The sequence below is a fragment of the Antechinus flavipes genome, chromosome 5, assembly GCF_016432865.1.
Source record: "Antechinus flavipes isolate AdamAnt ecotype Samford, QLD, Australia chromosome 5, AdamAnt_v2, whole genome shotgun sequence".
Taxonomy (NCBI): Eukaryota; Metazoa; Chordata; class Mammalia; order Dasyuromorphia; family Dasyuridae; genus Antechinus; species Antechinus flavipes.
Genome location: NC_067402.1, coordinates 289,764,151 through 289,783,480, shown reverse-complemented (window position 1 = coordinate 289,783,480; position 19,330 = coordinate 289,764,151). Strand labels below are relative to the sequence as shown.

At 57.8% G+C, this 19,330-nt stretch overlaps 2 protein-coding genes across 6 annotated transcripts in view; one reads left to right on the top strand and one right to left on the bottom strand.

The window, feature by feature from the left end:
* SMDT1 (single-pass membrane protein with aspartate rich tail 1) overlaps positions 1–19,330 on the bottom strand; it is a 339,744-nt gene that overhangs the window by 238,237 nt on the left and 82,177 nt on the right. The gene's annotated exons all lie outside the window — the stretch shown is intronic.
* Positions 1–19,330, top strand: part of TCF20 (transcription factor 20) — a 168,825-nt gene that overhangs the window by 114,314 nt on the left and 35,181 nt on the right. For all 3 annotated transcript variants that reach the window (XM_051962246.1, XM_051962247.1, XM_051962248.1), the window contains one exon: positions 7,785–13,586. In XM_051962246.1, the coding sequence (XP_051818206.1) occupies positions 7,821–13,586 (5,766 nt within the window). In that variant the 5' untranslated portion in view covers positions 7,785–7,820. Of the gene's footprint in view, positions 1–7,784; positions 13,587–19,330 lie in introns of those variants that run through there.

Genomic DNA, 19,330 nt, shown 5'->3' with positions numbered 1-19,330 from the left:
CAAAGTGTTGATGTATATTGTTTTATGTGGAGAAGCACTCCTTTTATTTTAGGGGGGAAGGAAAACCTCGGCCTTGCCCAAGTTCCCTCTGTCTCCAGATCTCTGATCTTAGTAGAAGCCATAGCCACTGACCAAAGTGCTCGTCCTCAATTGGCTGGATGCTGTTTTTATAGAGAAGTGGCAGTGGGATGTCGTTGGAGAGAGGGAGATAGGAGCCCAGAGGGGACGGCGTACGGGTAGCGGATCTGCGAGGGAAACAGATAAATGGCTGTCATCCAGCTGGGCTCTGGGCGGTGGGAGAGGCGAGTCTGGAAGAGGGGGTGTTGCTTCTTGCTGGAGCCCAGTTCTTTCCGCAGCAAAACGAGAGTCGGACTGGTTGGTTAATTAAGGGCCTGGCCTTTCCAGTGCTAGTTCTGTGAAGAAGAGGCCTCATCTGACCCAAACCCTCCCAGGTCTGCTCTGGCTCTTGATTCAGGCCCCGAGTTCTCAGGTAGAAGCCCCCGGCGGTCCGAGCCTGGCTTTGGCTTTCACAGCCTGCTTTATTGCCCAGAGCTCCCGGGTCCCTCCTTCCCTGCCCGTCCCCCGGGCTTCATTTGACCCGATGCCAGAGACCCTTTCAGAGGGTTCAGGATGAGAGTTCAGTTGCGTCATAATGAAAGAATAAAGCTGATTTAAATGAGCTGCTATAAAGAATGGGGAGTTCAGCCCGTTTCCACCAAGCCTCGTCTTCGTGGGCTTCAATCATTATTCTTGGGTCATTTGGGTGGAGCATCAGCCAAGCTAAATGGAGCTTCTGGGAAACCGGGGCCACTTCTTACTTAGCGTGGGATCTGGTTCGAGGAGAAGAGCAGTTAACTTTTCACTAGCCTCCTCCATCTCGAGCTGCCCCTGTGCTCTCCTGCTTCTGCCAGACAAAGGCCAGACCTGCTCCCCTCCGCTGTCCCCAGCGTCCCTGCGCAGCCCTGGACTCCAGCAAGTGAGACTCCCCTCATTCGTAAAGGGCAGGTGACGTCCCTGCCCCAAACTGACCTCCCCGGGCTGCGTAGGAATGCCGGCTATGATTTTATTACTCCCACTGGGACGTTCTGGAAAGGTTTCAGGGGGAGAGACGGCTGTGTCTGAGCCGGGCTCGACAGGAAGAGGAGAGAGTCGAGTTTGCTGTGAGTTTTCAGCCATATCACACAGGATGAGTGGGAGCTTGTCTCTGCCTGCAGTGTTCTGGCCTTTGCTCTCTGGGCTTCCCAACAGACGCCAGAGAAACTTGAGGCGAACTGATAACTTTGTTTTTAGGTGGTGGCTTATCTGACAGGGTCTTAGAACTCATCCATGGCCTTTTCACTGGATTGTGAACTCCCAGAGCACGGAGACATTCTCCAGCTCTGTCTGGGTCCAATCAAGCACTCACTAAGTATTTAGCCAGACCGAAGCAACATATGGGTCACCAACCCAGCCAACAGCTGTTTATTTTTTACCCAGATGCGGAATCTCCAGCAGATCTGAAATCCCCAGTAGGCTCTTCCTGCTACCAGAACCAACCTGAGTCACGTCTTTCCCCCTAGCATAGACCTATCAGAGCAGAAGAGACCAGCCCCCTCCTTCTGCAGAGGGGAAAACCGAGGGCCCAGAGAGGGCCAGTGACAAGGGCAGCCCAGGAGGTTTCTAAAGTTCCAGATCCGGGTACTTGCTTCTGCTTCATTTGTTGACAGGACAGTGGTAGATAGATATATTTTTTTGGCATGCCTACTTTATACCAAGTGAGCCCATATTAAGGAAGTATATCTGAAATAAGTATTAGAACACCATATACTGGTAGAGTCATTTGTGACCCACAAATTGTCTAAACTAGCTCTCAAATGAATCTTGGACTCACTTGCCACGTGTCAGGCCCTGGACCCAAGGAACTCAGTCTGATGGGAAAAATGTAAATGTGGAAAAATGAGGAACGTCTGAGGCGCCCCCGGAGTTGATGGGAGGGAGATCTATTGCAGAGCAGCTGACGTATACAGATCTGTCTCACCCTGCAAGGCAGGATAATGCACAGTGCTTGGGAAGTGCGCCAAATTTCCGAGGCTGCTGGGGAGGTAGCGAGGGCTTTCTGGAGGAGTTGAGCTTTAATAGGTCCGGGAGCCGGTTGGAGCCGGGCCCTTGTGGCCCTCTCTGGACATCCCCAAGCCAGGCTGAGAATCTTGGGGGTTTGGGAGTGAGGGGCAGGGTGGGCAGAGTCTGGTTTGGGATGTTGGACGTCAAGGACCCCAGGGGAGCCAGTTCGGCGCTTGGCGGGAAAGGCCTTGCGTGGTGGGCCGAGGAGATTGCCCATGGTTGGGAGGGCAGGGCACTGTGGGGCTTTTGAAGGTTGGAGACCAAGAGTGATCTCCTGGGCTCAGGGAAAAGCGGCCTGGCCCGGGGCTCAGATCCTGGTTCTGACTCCAGCTTAGGGCCCTGGGCTTCTCCCAATCCCAATTCTATAACATGGGAATAACAGCGACTTCTGTCATTGGCCCAGGGGTGTGAGGGAAATGCTTCAGATGGAATGTGTTATAAATGTGTGTGGCGAGCGGAAGAACAAGCCTTTGTGCAGCTTTTGCTGTGTCTTTGAGGCACTGGGAGAGCACAGTGGGGCAGAGACTGCTAAGAGAAGGTCAGTCAGCGGTCACTTGGTAAGCCTCTGATAGGGGCCGGCCACTGTGCTTTGTGCCTCAGAGCCAGGCTGTAATCCTGTGGCCATTTGTCCCCTTAGACCCAGGGGCACCTGCCCCGAGTCGTGCCCGCCGTGTGAAAAGGGGCCTGGCGAGATGAGGAAGCCGGGGTCCCTGCCCTCTGAGAGGGAGGCACATGGGCCACAGGCAGAGAGGAGGTCCAAGGGAAGGCACTTGGTGGGCAGGAAGCTCTGAGGGGTGTGGGTGGGGGTGGGCAGCCCCAGGACAGTGGTCTCCTGGCCGAGACAAGAGACTCCTGAGGCTTCTGCCTTTGACATTACACAAACTAGCTCTGCCGCGTTCGTGTCGGGGGCTCTACCCCAGGAAGGATTTCTTTATCTGCTTCTATATTTTGGTTAACTGCGTTTCATTAAATTCCTCTGTAATCCTCTGCACTTGAGGTATTTAAATTCAGTAAACATTTGTTAAGCCCCTACCCTGACACGGGGTTCAAGGAACTTGCCGGGTAACGGGGTCCATGAAGGCTTTGGACCAGACGTGGAAATCCTCACTGGGGGGAAGGCGCCGGCCTTTGGGGGCTTCCTGGAGGCGGTGGGAGCAGACCCGGAGCCTGACAGAGGCCAGAAGCGGAGATGGGGAGGGAGAGCGTTCCGGGCATCGGAGTCCCTGTACATTCCTGGCCTTGAGCCGGTGAGGTCCTTGTTGGAGGAGTTGCGGGGGGCCGAGTTAGCTGGGGAGAAGGGGGTGAAAGGTAGAAGAAAGGCCGGAAAGTGGGGAGAACGAGTTGAATGTCGGCTGGGAGGTTTTTTGTTTGATCCTGGAGGTGCCAGGGATCTGCTGGAGCTGGAGGAGGCCATGGACAGCCCCACATGGAGAAAGGGGGAGAATGGATCCCAGTCAGGCCGACCTTCCCTTCGCCCTGCCCCAGGCCCTTTGCCAGGAATAGTCTGAAAGCGAACTTGCCAGACCTTGGGGAGGAGGGCAAGAGGTGCTGAGGAGTCCAGGGCATCACGGAGATGGAGGTCTGGGAGGGCTTGCGGGGAAAGGGGGTGAGGTCCATGTTGGACGTGCTGCCTTTGAGCTGTCCGGTTCTGAGACGTCCGGGAGCAGTTGGTGCTGGAGTCGGAGGTCAGCAGAGAGGGTGGAGCAGTTTGGGTGGATTTGAGAACCAGCACCATAAAGGGATGGTAGAATCCATAGAAGCTGAGCTCGCTGCCTGCAATCCCACAGACCCCTCCAAGCTGCCCGAGTGGGGTCTAAGCCGGACCCTGGATGTGGGTTGCTCATCGAGAAGGGCCCAGGACTATCCTGGACGGGTGGGCGGGGCTTGCCTGCAGGTAGCGGAGCAGAGCCCCGGCCTGGGCCCTCTCCTTGCCATGGGGGCGGTTTTCCAGGATTGATTTAAGCCGTGGGAGATAGAGGCTCCCGAGTGAACACTTGGGGAGGCAGTGGGAGCTGCCCAATAGGAGGCTAGTTTTTCTACACCAGGCTCGGGTCAGAGATAAATGTTTGGGGGAATAGGGAGCGGGAGGGCTAACTAAGCCGAGGTGAGTGATGGCTCCGCAGGCGAGGGGGAGGTTGGTGGACAGCTCCGTGGCGGCCGCTGCCGTGGGTCTGCAGGGAGGTCAGCCGTGGCTCCGGAACTGGGGAGGCGACGAGGGCTTTGAGAAGGCCCATGATGAAAGAGCCACGTAGAAGGCTTGTGTGTGCGGTTACGCTCGTGCGGCTGGGAAGCCCGGGGGCCCCTGGAGCTGCCGCCCATGGCACGGAGAGCCGGCCGCAGGGGCAGCGCAGGTGCACGGCTAGCAGCAGGTGGCGGGGTCAGAGCTTCGTGGAAAGGTCACTGGGGAGATGGGAAGCCTCGCTTGGAGCTGGATCATGTGATGAGGCCCTGTCTGAGCCGGATCTCCCCCAGCTCCTCAGAAGAGAGCTCTCGTGCACTTTAGAGAGAATTGTTTTTGTGGGATGAATTGGAAGAGACTCCACTCAAATCCCCAGATCTGATGTCATAGAATGTTGGGACTCGAGCTGCCCCTGGAGGCTCTCCCAGAATAAATGGCTTTGATGTTGGCACTCTTGGGAGATGTGGCTGCCACGGGGATTATCGCGCTTTTTACAGATGAGGAAACCGGGGCCCCACCTCTCCTTCCCATCTCCTGGCCCCAGTCTAGAGAGAGTTGAAAAGTCAACCGAGGTCATCTGCTGGTAGAAAATGAGGTGAATGAGAAGGTGCCCCCAAAAAGGTGCCGTGGATGAGCCCCAGAAAGGGGACTGCGGGGAGCCGTGGGCCGCTGAGCTCACTTGGTTGGACTCTGGCACATAGTGATCGCTTAATAATTGCTTGTTGATTGACTGACTGCCCAGTAGACGGTGGGGGCCCATTAGAGGTCTTTGAGCAAAGGAGTCGGAGTGAGAAAAATTAATGTGCCTGTAGGATGGGTGAAGGGAGGGGGTGGGTTGGAGGTAGAGAGGTCACTCTGATAGTGTGGAGGCCCAAGACACTGATTGAGGGCCGGGCCCAGCTGGCCTGAGAATGGAAGGGAGGATGAATGAGGGAGAGATTGGAGATAAAAGGCTGTCTCTAGCAGGTGATTGGCTGTGGGAGGTGAACCAAGTAAGCCACACGTGGAAGTGTGGCAGTTTGGATCAGGAAAGAGCAGAGTGGAAGGGGCGGGCCCGGGGCAGGGTGTCACTGGGCCATCTGCCTGATCTGGAAAGGGAGCGGGTCACCGGCCCTGCCAGCCTCCAAGGCGGCTGTAATGGAGAAGGGGCCTTGGCTTTCTGCTCTTCAGGCTCTCTCAGACAGCTGGCTCATGCCAAAGGAAGCCTTGCATTTCTAAATCCCAACTTGTGCTTTTGGGGAAACAGGATTGGAAAAAAAGAGAGAGAACTAGCAAAGAGCCTTTCCTGGAGCAAGGGAAGGGGAGGGAAGGAGGAAAGGAAAAGGGACTGACTGCACTTTGGAGCTGCTTAGTTGTGGTGGCAAAAGCTGGGACCTTCTCTGCCAGTGACCTTCGATCCCCCTGCCATGCCTCTAGGAGACTGTGAGTGATTCCTTCTGGGTTCCCTCCTCATGGCCAAACGAAGGGCTGAGGCTAGATGGTCTCCAAGCTTCGGAAGCTGGAAGCAGAAGCAGAGTTCCCAGGCTAGACCTCCCCGGGGTCCCGTAAGGAAATAAGCCCGGACCTATGTGGCTGAGACTCGTTAGCACAGGGTCGAGGCGGCAGGGGACAGAGCCTGCCAAGGCCCCTCCATCACAAAGGCCGGGGCTTCCCAGGGGTTTGGACTTAGGAGGAGGAGGAAGAAAGCAGGTGTTGGGAAGATTAATCCCATGTTCTGGTACAGGATTACTGAAAGGGAGGTGAGGGCAGAATTGGTGGGACGGAGGCAGGTTGGAGGGTTTTGTAATAATCCAAGCACGGGCTGATGAGTGAGCCATTGGATTACATGGGCCGTGGGCCCCCTTCCAACTTGGCCAGTCAGCCTCATGTTGAATTCTTGCTTCCTATCTCATAGCGTGTGAGGGGGGAAAGTTCAACCCTTACTGGGGATGGATGTTAGGGTGAGGAGATGGATGGGTTAGACGAGATGCAGTGGTAATAGAAGGGCAGAATGGAGGCCCGTGTCAGAGGAAGAGCCCCAGCTTCTCCACAGGGGGGAAGGGTTGTTCACTACCCAGATGCCTCTCTCTATTGGCCTTTTATAGGGTTGTTTTTCCTCTAATTTTCCTGAAGGCTGCTAAAACTTTGAGCCTGATTATCCTATACCTGGAATCCGTTTCTAAAAGTTGAGTAAGACATCCTTCAGAAGAACAGCACAGCAGATGTGCAGCAAGAGAGCAGGACGTGCAGAGACAAAAGCATTTGCTCCCCGCGGAAGGCCATGTTCTCCGCTTGTTCGTGTTTAAGTTTATTCTAATCCCAAAGTAAGGGTGTGTGTTAGTGGTGACTGGCGAACTTGGACGTTTCTTAAGTCTACTCTGTGCTGATTGCTGTCAGGAAAACCAAGTGAATTCTGGACTCAAATGAGGACAGTGGAAATGAGTGAACGCAGACTTTTGTGCCCCGCCTTGACCCCTTCCAACTTCAAACCGTGAGAAGAAAAGGTGAAGTGTTTCAAAAGAGGCAATCTTGGTTCCAGTTCTTGGAAGATTTGGGTTTGAGAATTGCTAAGGGTAACTTTGGAGGTAGAAAATCAAACTTGTTTTCAGCATAGCAGAAAATTGCCCAACTTCTCCAGTGATGAGGTGCAGGAAGAGAAATGGCGCTCTGTGCTTTGGCCCCTTGGGGCCCTCCTTTGGAGTGAGAGCGACCCGGGAGCCACGTTCACACACACGCACCCCCACTCTTGAGAGGGCATAGCTTTGTGACCGTTTGAGGAGGCCTGTGGCAGGACTCCAAGGTGGGGAGAGCACCCGGGCTCACGAAGCCCAGGCTACGGGCATTCTTTAACTTGACATGAGTGCTTTGCAGGAATAGGAAGCCTTTGGGGAGGTTGATTCACTTCAGAGACATCTGGAACTTTCAGCCTTTTCCAGCAAGAGGCTTGGGGTTGAATGGAGCTCCTCAGGATGGTCTTGATTAAATGAGTATGGACGGGGCACGATGGTGTCGATTAAAGAGCTAAACCTAGGCGGTGACACGGCAGGCGCGGGTTCCTGGGCACACTTTGGGGCCGACGCCCTGAGAGCGTGCTCTTGGATTTGCTCTTTTCCCACCAGTGATGGGTGAGCCTGGAATTGCCAGGCATGGAAACTTGCTCGACTTTGGGTGGGAGTGTGTGCGGGGTGGGAAGGTGGAGATGTTAGGGGCCTTTGGGAACCCCCCGCTCCCTCAGCGCCTCTCCTGCCCCACCACTCTCACAAACCTTTTCATTGACACTGCCACCCCATATGTAACTCTCACACACACACACACACACACACACACACACACACACACTTCGTTGCCTGTTAGCTTTTTGAGAAGGTGGTGGACAGGGAAACTCGCCTCGATCTGTGGGTCAGCTGACTAGACATGCTGCTAAAGGGGGTTTGGGGTTTATCTCTGAATTTCAGTTGCAATTTGGCCGCTGTCGGTAAAAACATTTTCTCTGACTTTTCTTCTTTTTCTGTTTGTTCCCTTCTAGGAGGGCTCTTGGCCTGCTGCTCTGCTGCTGAGCAGTATGCAGTCCTTTCGGGAGCAAAGCAGTTACCACGGAAACCAGCAGAGCTACCCCCAGGAGGTGCACGCTTCATCCCGGCTGGAAGAGTTCAGCCCCCGGCAGCAGGCCCAGATGTTCCAGAACTTTGCAGGGGGAGGAGGAGGGGGCGGGGGTGGCAGCGGCGGCGGCGGAGGCGGCGGGCGTCGCGGGGCGGCGGCGGCGGCGATGGCCGGTGAGGGCTCTGGACATCAGAGCTACCAGGGCTTCAGGAAAGAAGCCGGGGAATTTTACTATATGGCTGCCAACAAAGACCCCGTGACCCCAGGCAACCAGCAGCCCCCCCAGCGCAGGCCCTCGGGGCCAGTACAGAGCTACGGACCGCCTCAAGGGAGCAGCTTCGGAAGCCAGTACGGGGGCGAGGGGCACGTGGGCCAGTTCCAGACTCAGCACTCGGCCCTCGGCGGGGTGTCTCATTATCAGCAGGACTACAGCGGGCCCTTCTCTCCCGGGAGCACTCAGTACCAGCAGCAGGCCTCCAGTCAGCAGCAGCAGCAGCAAGTGCAGCAGCTGAGGCAGCAGCTCTATCAGTCCCATCAGCCTCTGCCCCAGGCGTCGGGCCAGCCGGCCTCCAGCTCTTCCCACCTGCAGCCCATGCAGCGGCCGGCCGCCCTGCCCTCCTCCAGTGCCGGCTACCAGCTGCGGGTGGGACAGTTTGGCCAACACTACCAGACCTCCGCGGCCGCTTCCTCCTCCTCCTTCCCCTCCCCTCAGCGCTTTAGCCAGTCGGGACAGAATTACGACAGCAGCTACAGCGTGAACGCCGGCTCCCAATACGAAGGGCACGCGGTGGGCTCCGGTGCCCAGGCTTACGGGACACAATCGAACTATAATTACCAGACTCCCTCCATGAAAAATTTTGAGCAATCAAAGCTCCCCCAAGGAGGGCAGCAGCAGCAACAGCAGCCGCAGCAGCAGCAGCAGCCGCACCCTGCGCCCCAGCATACGATGCCCTATGGAAACACTGCCCCCAAACTCTCCATGCAGAGCCAGGTGGGGCAGTACAGCCAGCCCGAAGTCCCGGTGAGGTCGCCCATGCAGTTCCACCAGAACTTCAGCCCCATCTCCAACCCGTCTCCTGCAGCCTCTGTGGTCCAGTCTCCGAGCTGCAGTTCCACCCCCTCTCCTCTCATGCAGAGCGGGGAGAACCTCCAGTGTGGGCAGGCCAACATGAGCATGGGCTCCAGAAACCGCATCCTGCAGATGATGCCCCAGCTCAGCCCCACGCCCTCCATGATGCCCAGCCCCAACTCTCACACCGCCGGCTTCAAGGGCTTCGGAGTGGAAGGAATGCCCGAGAAACGGCTCACAGACCCGGGCCTGAGCAGCCTCAGCGCCCTGAGCAGCCAAGTGGCCAACCTGCCCAACACGGTCCAGCACATGCTCCTGTCGGACGCCCTGGCCCCCCAGAAGAAGAACTCCAAGAGGTCGTCGTCGTCCTCCAAGAAAGCCGACAGCTGCACCAACTCGGAAGGCTCCTCGCAGCCCGAGGAGCAGCTCAAGTCCCCCCTGGCCGAGTCGCTGGACGGAGGCTGCTCCAGCAGCTCGGAGGATCCCGGGGAGAGGGTGAGGCAGCTGAGCGGCCAGAGCACCAGCTCGGACACAACCTACAAGGGTGGCCCCTCAGAAAAAGCCAACCCCTCCCCGCCCCAGGCCTCCCAGAGCGACCCCCCCAAACTCAGTGCCAGCCCCACGGGGAGGGACGACGCCACCTCGCCAGATGATAAAGAAACTTTGTTGTCCGCGGACGCCAACCCGAAAGTAAACGAGAAGCCGATAGGGGTGATCGTCTCCCGGGAAGCTATGTCGGGTCGAGGGGACAAGGCAGGCGGCCAGGAGAAGGGCTCGCAGGAGGAAGATCCCGCCGTCCCCCAGCCCCCGCCAAGTACTGGCGGGGCAAAGGACGCTGGCCACGGACCCCTGCCCCAGCCGGAGCCCCAGGCGGGGAACAAAGGCCCCAAGAGCGGAGACAGCAGCACCAACCACAACGGAGAAGGGAACGGCCAGACGGCGCACGCCCTCGGCTCGGCTTTCCCCAACAGGACGGAACCCAGCAAGTCCCCGGGAAGCCTGCGGTACAGCTACAAAGACAGCTTGGGGTCTGCCATGCAGAGAAATGCCGGCGGCTTTCCTCAGTATCCTTCGGGACAGGACAAAGGGGATTTCGGCGGCCACGGCGAACGAAAGGGTCGCAACGAGAAGTTTCCCAGCCTCCTGCAGGAAGTCCTCCAAGGTTACCACCACCACCCTGATAGGAGGTATTCCAGGAATGCTCAGGACCATCAAGGAATGGCTGGAGGCCTGGAAGGAGCCATGAGGCCCAATGTCCTGATCAGCCAGACAAACGAATTAGCGAGCAGGGGCCTCCTCAATAAAAGCATAGGCTCCCTCCTGGAGAACCCCCACTGGGGCCCCTGGGAGAGGAAAGCAAGCGGCTCCGCTCCCGATATGAAGCAGATCAACCTGGCTGACTATCCGATCCCCAGGAAGTTCGAAATGGAGTCTCCATCGTCAGCCCACGAGCCCGGGGGAGGCCTTTCGGAACGGAGGTCGGTGATCTGTGACATCTCACCCTTACGGCAGCTGGTCCGGGACCCGGGCGCCCACACCCTGGGACACATGGGGGCCGACGCCAGGATGGGCAGGAACGAGCGCCTCAATCCAAGTTTGAGCCAGTCGGTCATTCTTCCGGGTGGTCTGGTGTCCATGGAAACCAAAATGAAATCCCAGAGCGGGCAGATAAAAGAGGAAGACTTCGAACAGTCCAAATCCCAATCCAGCCTCAACAGCAAGAAGTCTGGTGACCACTGCCATCCCGCCGGCATCAAGCACGAATCCTACCGCGGCAACGCCAGTCCGGGCGCCGCCACCCACGACGCGCTCTCGGAGTACGGCTCCCAGCAGGACAGCAGGCCCAGCCCGATGAGACGAGTGCCCGGAAGAATGGGAGGCAGGGAGGGCATGAGGGGCCGCTCGCCTTCTCAGTACCACGACCTGGCGGAGAAGCTGAAGATGTCTCCCGGCCGCAGTCGCGGCCCCGGGGGCGATCCTCATCACATGAACCCACATATGGCGTTTGAGAGGGCCAACAGGAGCTCTTTGCATGCTCCCTTCTCCCCGAACTCTGAAAGTCTGCCTTCCGCCTATCACCCCAATACGAGACCTCACGCATACGGGGACCCCACCCCGGGCTTGAACTCTCAGCTCCATTACAAAAGGCAGCTGTATCAGCAGCCGGAGGACTACAAAGAGTGGGGCGGCGGCTCCGCTCAGGGCGTCATCGCCGCCGCTCAGCACAGACCCGAGGGCCCGCGCAAGAGCCCGCGGCAGCAACAGTTTCTCGACAGAGTCAGGAGCCCTTTGAAAAACGACAAGGACGGCATGATGTACGGGCCGCCCCCTTACCACGATCCCGGGAATCAGGAGTCCGGCCGATGCCTCATGGCCAACGACGGCATCCCTTCCAACAAGGGCCTCGACCTGAAGCACGGCCCCCAGAAGCTGCAGCAGGAGTCCTGTTGGGACCTCTCCCGGCAGACCTCGCCAGCCAAGAGCGGCGGCCCCCCGGGCATGGCCAACCAAAAGAGGTACGGCCCTCCCCACGAGGCGGACGGGCACGGGCTGGCCGAGGCCGCGCCGTCATCCAAACCCGGCAACGTGATGCTGAGGCTCCCGGGGCAGGAGGATCAGTCCCCCCAGAACCCTTTAATCATGCGGCGGCGGGTTCGCTCCTTCATCTCTCCCATCCCCAGCAAGAGGCAGTCCCAGGACGGGAAGAGCGATGACAAGGGCCGACTGCTTTCCGTCTCGAAAGAAGGAGTCGATAAAGCCTTCAACTCCTACGCGCACATGTCCCACAACCAGGATGTGAAATCTCTCCCCAAAAGAGAGGCTTCCAAGGATCTCCCGAGCCCCGACAACAGGAGCTGCCCCGCCGTCAGCCTCACGAGCCCAACCAAGACCAAGATCCTTCCGCCCCGCAAGGGCCGGGGGCTGAAACTGGAAGCTATCGTTCAGAAGATCACCTCCCCCAACATCAGGAGGAGCGCTCCCTCCAGCAGCGCCGAGGCCGGAGGAGATGCCGTCACCCTGGACGACATCTTGGCTCTGAAGAGCGGCCCGCCAGAAGGCGGGACCCCCGCAGGCCACGAAGCTGACGCGGAGAAAAGGAAGGGAGAGGGGATGACATCCGAACTGGGCGGCCCGGCGAGCCAGGATCTGAATAGTGAAGCCCCTCTCCCTCGCACCTCTGAAGACTGGCGAAGTAGCGGGGAAGACAAAGTCAAGAAGGAGACCCTTGCGGACCCCGGGATTGCTGGAAAAGATGCCCCCGGGGCTCTGGCCCCCCCGGCCTCCCAGAAGCCCATCGGGAGCCAAGGAAGACCAGATGGGTCTTTGGCGGGAAGTGGACCTTTAGGCTTCCCTGACCCCCAAAGTGGGGTCTCCCCCGCAGGCATCTTGACCCCTGAGCCAAATACCAAGTCTGAAGAAAAAGAGGGAGAAACAGTCACTATTTCACCTAAGCAAGAGTGTTTCCCCCCAAAAGGCTATTTCCCATCAGGAAAGAAAAAGGGGAGACCCATCGGAAGTGTGAATAAACAAAAGAAACAGCAGCCCCCACCCCCGCCCCCACCCCCAACACAGGCCACGGAAGGTTCTGGAGACGGCGAGCCCAAACCCAAAAAACAGAGGCAGCGGAGGGAGAGGAGGAAGCCGGGGGCTCAGCCCAGAAAACGGAAAACCAAGCAGGCGGTTCCCATCGTCGAGCCCCAGGAGCCGGAGATCAAATTAAAGTACGCCACCCAGCCGCTGGATAAAAGCGACACCAAGAACAAGTCCTTTTTCCCTTACATTCACGTGGTGAACAAGTGTGAGATCGGGGCCGTTTGCACAATCATCAACGCCGAGGAGGAGGAGCAGAGCAAGCTGGTGAAAGGGCGCAAGGGCCAGCGCGCGCTGACCCCGCCGCCCAGCAGCGCCGAAAGCAAGGTGCTGCCCTCGTCCTCCTTCGTCCTTCAGGGCCCCGTGGTGACCGAGTCCTCGGTCTTGGGGCACCTGGTCTGCTGCCTCTGTGGCAAGTGGGCCAGCTACCGGAACATGGGCGACCTCTTCGGTCCCTTCTACCCGCAGGATTATGCAGCCACTCTCCCCAAGAATCCGCCTCCCAAGAGAGCCACGGAAATGCAGAACAAAGTGAAGGTACGGCACAAAAGCGCTTCCAACGGCTGCCCCAAGACCGACACGGAGGAGGAGGAGGAAGAGGAGGAGGAGGAGGAGCCGCAGCCGCAGCCGCAGCCGCAGCAGCCGCCGCCTCCCCCGCAGCCAAAGGAGCAGAAGGAGCAGCGGAGCCTGGCCGCCCACCCCAGGTTTAAGAGACGACACCGCTCGGAGGACTGCAGCGGCGCCCCTCGCTCCCTTTCCCGGGGGATCCCTTGTAAAAAGGCCACCACGGAGGGCGGCAATGGTGGCGGCAATGGCGGCGGCGGCGGCAGCAGCAGCAGCAGCAGCAGCAGTAGCAGCAGCAGCGAAAAGCCTCCTTCGGACTCAAAGCCCGCGGGGCCCGCGCTGGAAGGCGCAGGCCCCGAGCTGGAGCTACACATTCCCGAGCTACCTCTAGACAGTAATGAACTTTGGGTCCACGAGGGCTGTGTTCTCTGGGCCAATGGCATCTACCTGGTCTGTGGCAGGCTCTACGGGCTGCAGGAAGCCTTGGAAATAGCCAGAGAAATGGTGAGTAGGAGAAAGAACCCCAGGGGGCTCTGCCGGCGCCTTTGCTTTGGGGGGCCCCTCCCTAACCGCGATCGGGCGCCGTCTTCGCTGTCTGTCTGACTGCTGTTCTGGAGGGTCGCAAGCCCCAGAGCCAGGGTGGCCACGGGGGGACCATAGCTACCGAGCTTCCCCCTCACGTCTGTTGTCGTATCTTGGAAGTCCAGGGTTCGGGATGGGGCCGGTGGGCTGGGGCGAGACGACACCCCTTCCCCATCGGCATCTCGGCCAGATGGCTGGAGATTTTCTGAAAATGTCTCGAGCGTAACAAGAACCTTTGATTTACTGCCCCCCACCCAGTGACCCTGTTTCCCGGGGTCTCAGGTCACCCGATGCGGGCTCCCACACCTCCGCCGTCCTGCTCTCTGCCCCAGCCTCACTGATGGCCGAGTGGCGCCTCCGACTCCAAGCCCTGGCTGGCCCGAGGCCCCCTGCCTGGCAGGCGCGGCACCTTTTCCCCACAGTTGTCACGTGGGTGTTGGGCCCTCTCCCCTTGCCCGGGTCACCTTCAGCCCGCTGCCCCCCCCGGCCCAAATTACCCTCACGCCGGAACCGTGTTGTTTCTCTAGCCCGGCAGGGAGCTCCTTGAGCAGCTGCTCTGTTTCTCTCTCTGGCTCCCTGGCCCAGTGCAGGTACATGGTCGGTGCCTCATAGATGCTTGGCTGGTTGGGCCCGAGGCCCTGAGCAGGTTCGGCCCTTCATGGGTCAGAGCTGTGCCCTCAGTCGTGGTTCCCCGCCCCGGACTGAAGGAATCAGAGGTCAGGTTTGTGTAGCTGTGGCCCCCGCCCCACGGTGAGCAGGCGTCTGCTCCTGCCCCGGACGCCCATCGTCGTGGCCGTCCTTCGGGGGACGGGCTCTCTGCCCTTAGCTAGGCCCCAGCCGGGGGCGCCCCGCTCCTCCCCAGCCTCTGAGGACCCCCAAGTTGCTTCTTCCAGGACTTGACTCCCCCAGCTGGAAGCCCCCTGCCTGCCATGCAGCTGGCCTGGGGTTGGTGCTCCCAGAGTCTCTGCCACGGGTCCTGGGCTTGAGAACCTGCGTCAGCCTTTAGACTGCTTGCTGCGTGGGCGGCGCGGAGTCTCTCCTCCCGTTCCTTTGCGCAGGAACCACTAGGCGACATGTGCGGGTCAGGCTGTGGCCTCCGTGGGGAAGCCGCCTCCTGGGCTTCTTCCGAACCTTTTGGCCCAGCTCTGTCTCCCCCGCTCATTCGCTGCGCCTCCATGGCTGCCCTTGGCCCTCCACCGTGGCTCTCGTGGCTGGTTAAGTATCCCCGTGGGCAGGAAGAAACTGAGGCACAGGGCATTTAAGCCGTAATTAAGGTGGGCAGAGGGGGTGGCTTTTATTTCTTGGATTCTCCGTGTTCTTTCATCATTGAGGAAATCGAATTTGGCCCGGGGATGATTGAGCCCATTTTGTTCATTTGTGGGAGAATTGGGGCATGGGGTGCAAAGAAGGTGAGCTTGGGGGCCAGAGGGAGTTTGGCTGGCTGACTGCCCTGGGCTGAGGCTGGCGTCCCCCAGCTTCATGAGGGGCTTAGGGAGGCCTCTCCGGACCCACTTCCCTGAGTACTTTGGGCAGTCCGGCGAACCCTGAGGCCCAAACGCTCTCCGCTGCCCCTCTCATCCTGGGCTCGCTCGGCAGGTTGAGGACAGATGGGGACAGTTGTAGTTTTCGAAACCAGCTTCTCTCTGTTTCCCGCACAGCTCCCCGTATCTGCAGATGAGGTTGCAGCATGAGCACGTGCCAGGCCCCCTGCAGTGATCGATGGCCTCGCGGCACTCAAAGGTCCGCTGTGACGGGGCTGGCCCTCCGTGCCGGGGGCAGGGGCACTTGGTGTTTACTACTCAGCTCCAATGCCAAGTAAAGAGCTCTTGCAAAAACTCTTCCCAGCCTGCCAGAAAAAGAATTCTGCATGAATCAGGGGGCAGGGGGGCGTGGGCGTACATATATGTGCGTATGCACATGTACGTGTGTGCGTGTGCAGCACCTTCTTTATTCTCCAAAGGGAGAAGCTGCCTGGGCCTTTTCCTCCTGCCTGTGGGGAGTGGGTGTCCCCCTTCTCTCTGCAGCTCAGTTTCCCCTTAAGCATTGTGCACAAAATGAGAATCTGTTGGTTCTTGTGTCACGGGAGGTTGGGCCGGCCACCAGAGGAGGTTTCTGGTCTCTTGAATGAAAGAAAGCACTTTCTTGTCCTCTTCCCGGAGAACCTCACCTTGTTGGGGAGACACCATTTGTCAAGGTCACTTTGAATTGTGTTTTATCTCTCAGGGTGTTAGCAGGCGCATACAATTTATTTTCATCTACTTAATGAACTTGTTCTCAATTCTATCACCCAGGATAGGGCCACATAAATTTCATTAGAGATCCATTTCTGCCTGTGTATTTATCAGGTGTTTTGACAAGCATGATGTTCAAGCATAAAGCAATATGACGTCTATGAGGGAGTGAGCCAGCAGGCCCAGAACCTGGCGAAGAGGGGCTTTTACAGAAAGCCTGGGGGAGCAAGTCTCCTAAGACTCCACAGAGAAGAGGGCCTCCAGACCCTACCCACCCTATGAGAAGAGGCCTCCAGACCCTACCCACCCTATGAGAAGAGGCCTCCAGACCCTACCCACCCTATGAGAAGAGGCCTCCAGACCCTACCCACCCTATGAGAAGAGGCCTCCAGACCCTACCCACCCTATGAGAAGAGGCCTCCAGACCCTACCCACCCTATGAGAAGAGGCCTCCAGACCTTAGCCTCTGTGGACCTCGCGTCTTGCTGCTAGCTGAAGAAGTCTTTTGAGCCCTTAACCCTCGAGGCCTTTAATGTTGCGGTCAGACTCGGGTCTGGCCCAGCCTGCCAGGGAGGGGAGCGGCCTCTGCAGGGGCCTTGAGGCCTTTCTCGGAAGGGAGCACCTTGGGGACCAGTTGCAGCACTCTGCTGTGGAGGCTGCAGATAAAGAGTTGGAGGAAAGCGAGCCTTGTTTCACCCTCAGCCCAGAGTCCCATTAGAGCCAGGAAGCCAGGGTCTTTGTGATGAGCGACAGAGCACTTTCTCCCCATGAGCTCAGGAAGATCTGAGTGCGGATTCGCTTTGGATGCTGCTCGGCTTCCTGGCTCCGGGCACTGCGTTCCCTTCACTTGTCCCGGCCTGGTCCCTTCTCTGTGAAATGAAGGCTGGGACTCCGCCACCCTTCAGCCCCTCCCCCAGCCCGGCCTGAGAACCCTCAGTTCATGGAGAAGAGCACTGCAGCTCGGTCATTCGGGCAGCATTTACTGCGTGACCACTGTGTGCCCGGCACCCCGCTGAGCTCTGGAGATGTCCCCACCCCCGCCTGATGAGAGGGACAACACACAGATTACAGGGTGCGCGTATGGCACAGATAAGTGAAAGATTACTGGGGAGTGAAGAGACCGGGGAAGGCCTGCAGGCGAAGGGGGCCAGGACGCCAGGTGTTGCAGATGTGGGGGACACCCTGAAAGGCTCCAGATGCAGAGATGGAGGCTCACAGCAGAGCGGGTACGGTACGGAGGGGAGCCGAGGCAGGAAGGGCCACCGTGGGAAGGCTCTCGGAGCCCATCCGAGGTTTTCTGTTCAACCCTAGAGGCCTAAGGAGGCACCAGAGCTTTGTGACAAGTATGGAAGAGTTAGGGAGATGATCCCACAGCAGCAGCTGTGTAGGAAATGGAGGGGAGCTGGGAGGCCCCCAGCAGGCCACAGGTGAGGGAGGCCGGAGAACCCCAGAGACCGGCAGTGTCCGGAATGGCAGCGCATTGGACTTGGTGAGTGAGAGGGACAGTTCGAGGCTATAGGTCTGGGAGGATGGCAGTGTCCCGGACGGTCAGGGGGAAAAGTGGAAGCAGCAAGTTTAGTAATGACTTCTTTTGGACAGCTCTCCATCCGAGAGCTGGTTCTTTTGGGCCTGTGATTGCGCCTCTGCTCCATCTTCTGGTATGGGAACCTGTGGGCGGTGGGCCTGCTTGCCCAAGTCTCTTGGCACCCCACCAAGTGATCTTCCTAAAGCCCAGCTCTGACCACTCCTGAGGCTTCAAAGGGCTCTGTGCGGTGTCAGAGCCCTCACCACCCAGCCCGCTCAGTCAAGTCTCCGGCCCTTGGTTCTGGGCATTTTTCTTTAACCGTCCCCCGTGCCTGGAACATATGCCTTCCTCTTTCTACTTAGCGGCTTCCTTGGGTTCCTTGAATCTCATCCTTTACGGGAAGCCTTTCCCAGCACCTTCACTTTGCGCTGCCTCTGGCTTGTTGGGACATGCTGGTTTGTGGTTTCCCTCCTTAGACTGAGCTCCTCGAGGGAGGCCATGTTGAGCTTTTTGTTGTCTCCCCGGTACTTTGCCCAGTGCCTGACACATAGTAGGTGCTTGATAGGTGTTGGACTGATGGACTAACTCAGGAGAATTGTTAGGACATGATAGCTAGAGCTCAGAGCTCTACACGGAGGTGACCATTGAACTCTTGGGATTCCCCTGGATCATCCAAGGAGAGAGAGCATGGGGGCCTAGGATGGAGCCTTGGTCAGACATCAGCCAAGCAGAATGAGAATCTGAGAAAAAAACAACTGGATTTGGCCACTAAGGGGCCATTGAGGGTTCTGGAGAGTGCAGTTTCAGGGAAGTGAAGAGGCGGAGAGCCCAGCTGCCGAGGCTTTAGAATCTGGAAGGAAGGGGCGAGTGGAGCCGGGGAGTGTGGGTCCAGACAGCAGTCCCGGCCTCACAGACTAGACCTTCATCTTCCTGCCTTCCTTAGGGAGCACACTCCTCGAGATGATTCTGGGGGAGCTGGCAGCTGAAGCCCAGTCTCGGAGGCGCCCCCCTCCCCCAAGTCTTACAGTCCATGCCAGAGACAGCATGAGACCAGCTCTTTTCTTTTGTCAGCCTGCTTCGCCTTGAGCTGCTCACTTCCCAACCATGGATAATGGAGAGCTCGTCTTGTTGGACATCCATGCATCTGTGGTTTCCTCTGATCCCTCTCTGCATGAGTCACCCTCTCACGGTCGCTGTCACTGTGTTCGTCCATTTGGGTTACACTTAGGGGAGGGCGGCAGCCAGGCTGGCGTCTGGGCTCAGGGGGCTTAAAGAAGCCCCTTCCATGCTCCCAGTTTTCATTTGGGTAATTTCAAGTTTCCCAAGTCACGGGGTAGTAGTATTGGGTAAACCATTTCTAATTGTGCGATGGGGTGCTGTTTTTAGAGACCGAGGCTTTTAGTGGGAGGTAGAAAAGGGAGGAACCAGGCCAAGGAACTGGAAACTGAGTGGAGAGTGGCTGAACAAGTGATGGGACATGGGATATGAATGTTATGGAGTATTATCGTTCTATAAGGAATGACCAGCAGGATGAATACAGAGAGGCCTGGAGAGACTGACAGGGACTGATGCTGAGTGAAATGAGCAGGACCAGGAGATCTTTGCACACAGCAACAGCAATAAAATGCAATGATCAATTCTGATGGACGTGGCTCTTCTCAACAATGAGATGATTCAGACAGGCTCCAATCTTTTTGTTGTTTGCTTACATTTTGTCTTCTTTCTCTTTTTTCTTTTTGATCTGATTTTTCTTGTGCAGCAAGATCATTGTGGAACTTAACATATATTAGATTACTTGCTATCTAGGGGAAGGAGTGGGGGGAAAGAAGGGAGAAAAATTTGGAACCCAAGGTTTTTGCAAGGGTTGAAAACTATGCGTATGTTTTGAAAATAAAAAGCTTTATTTAAAA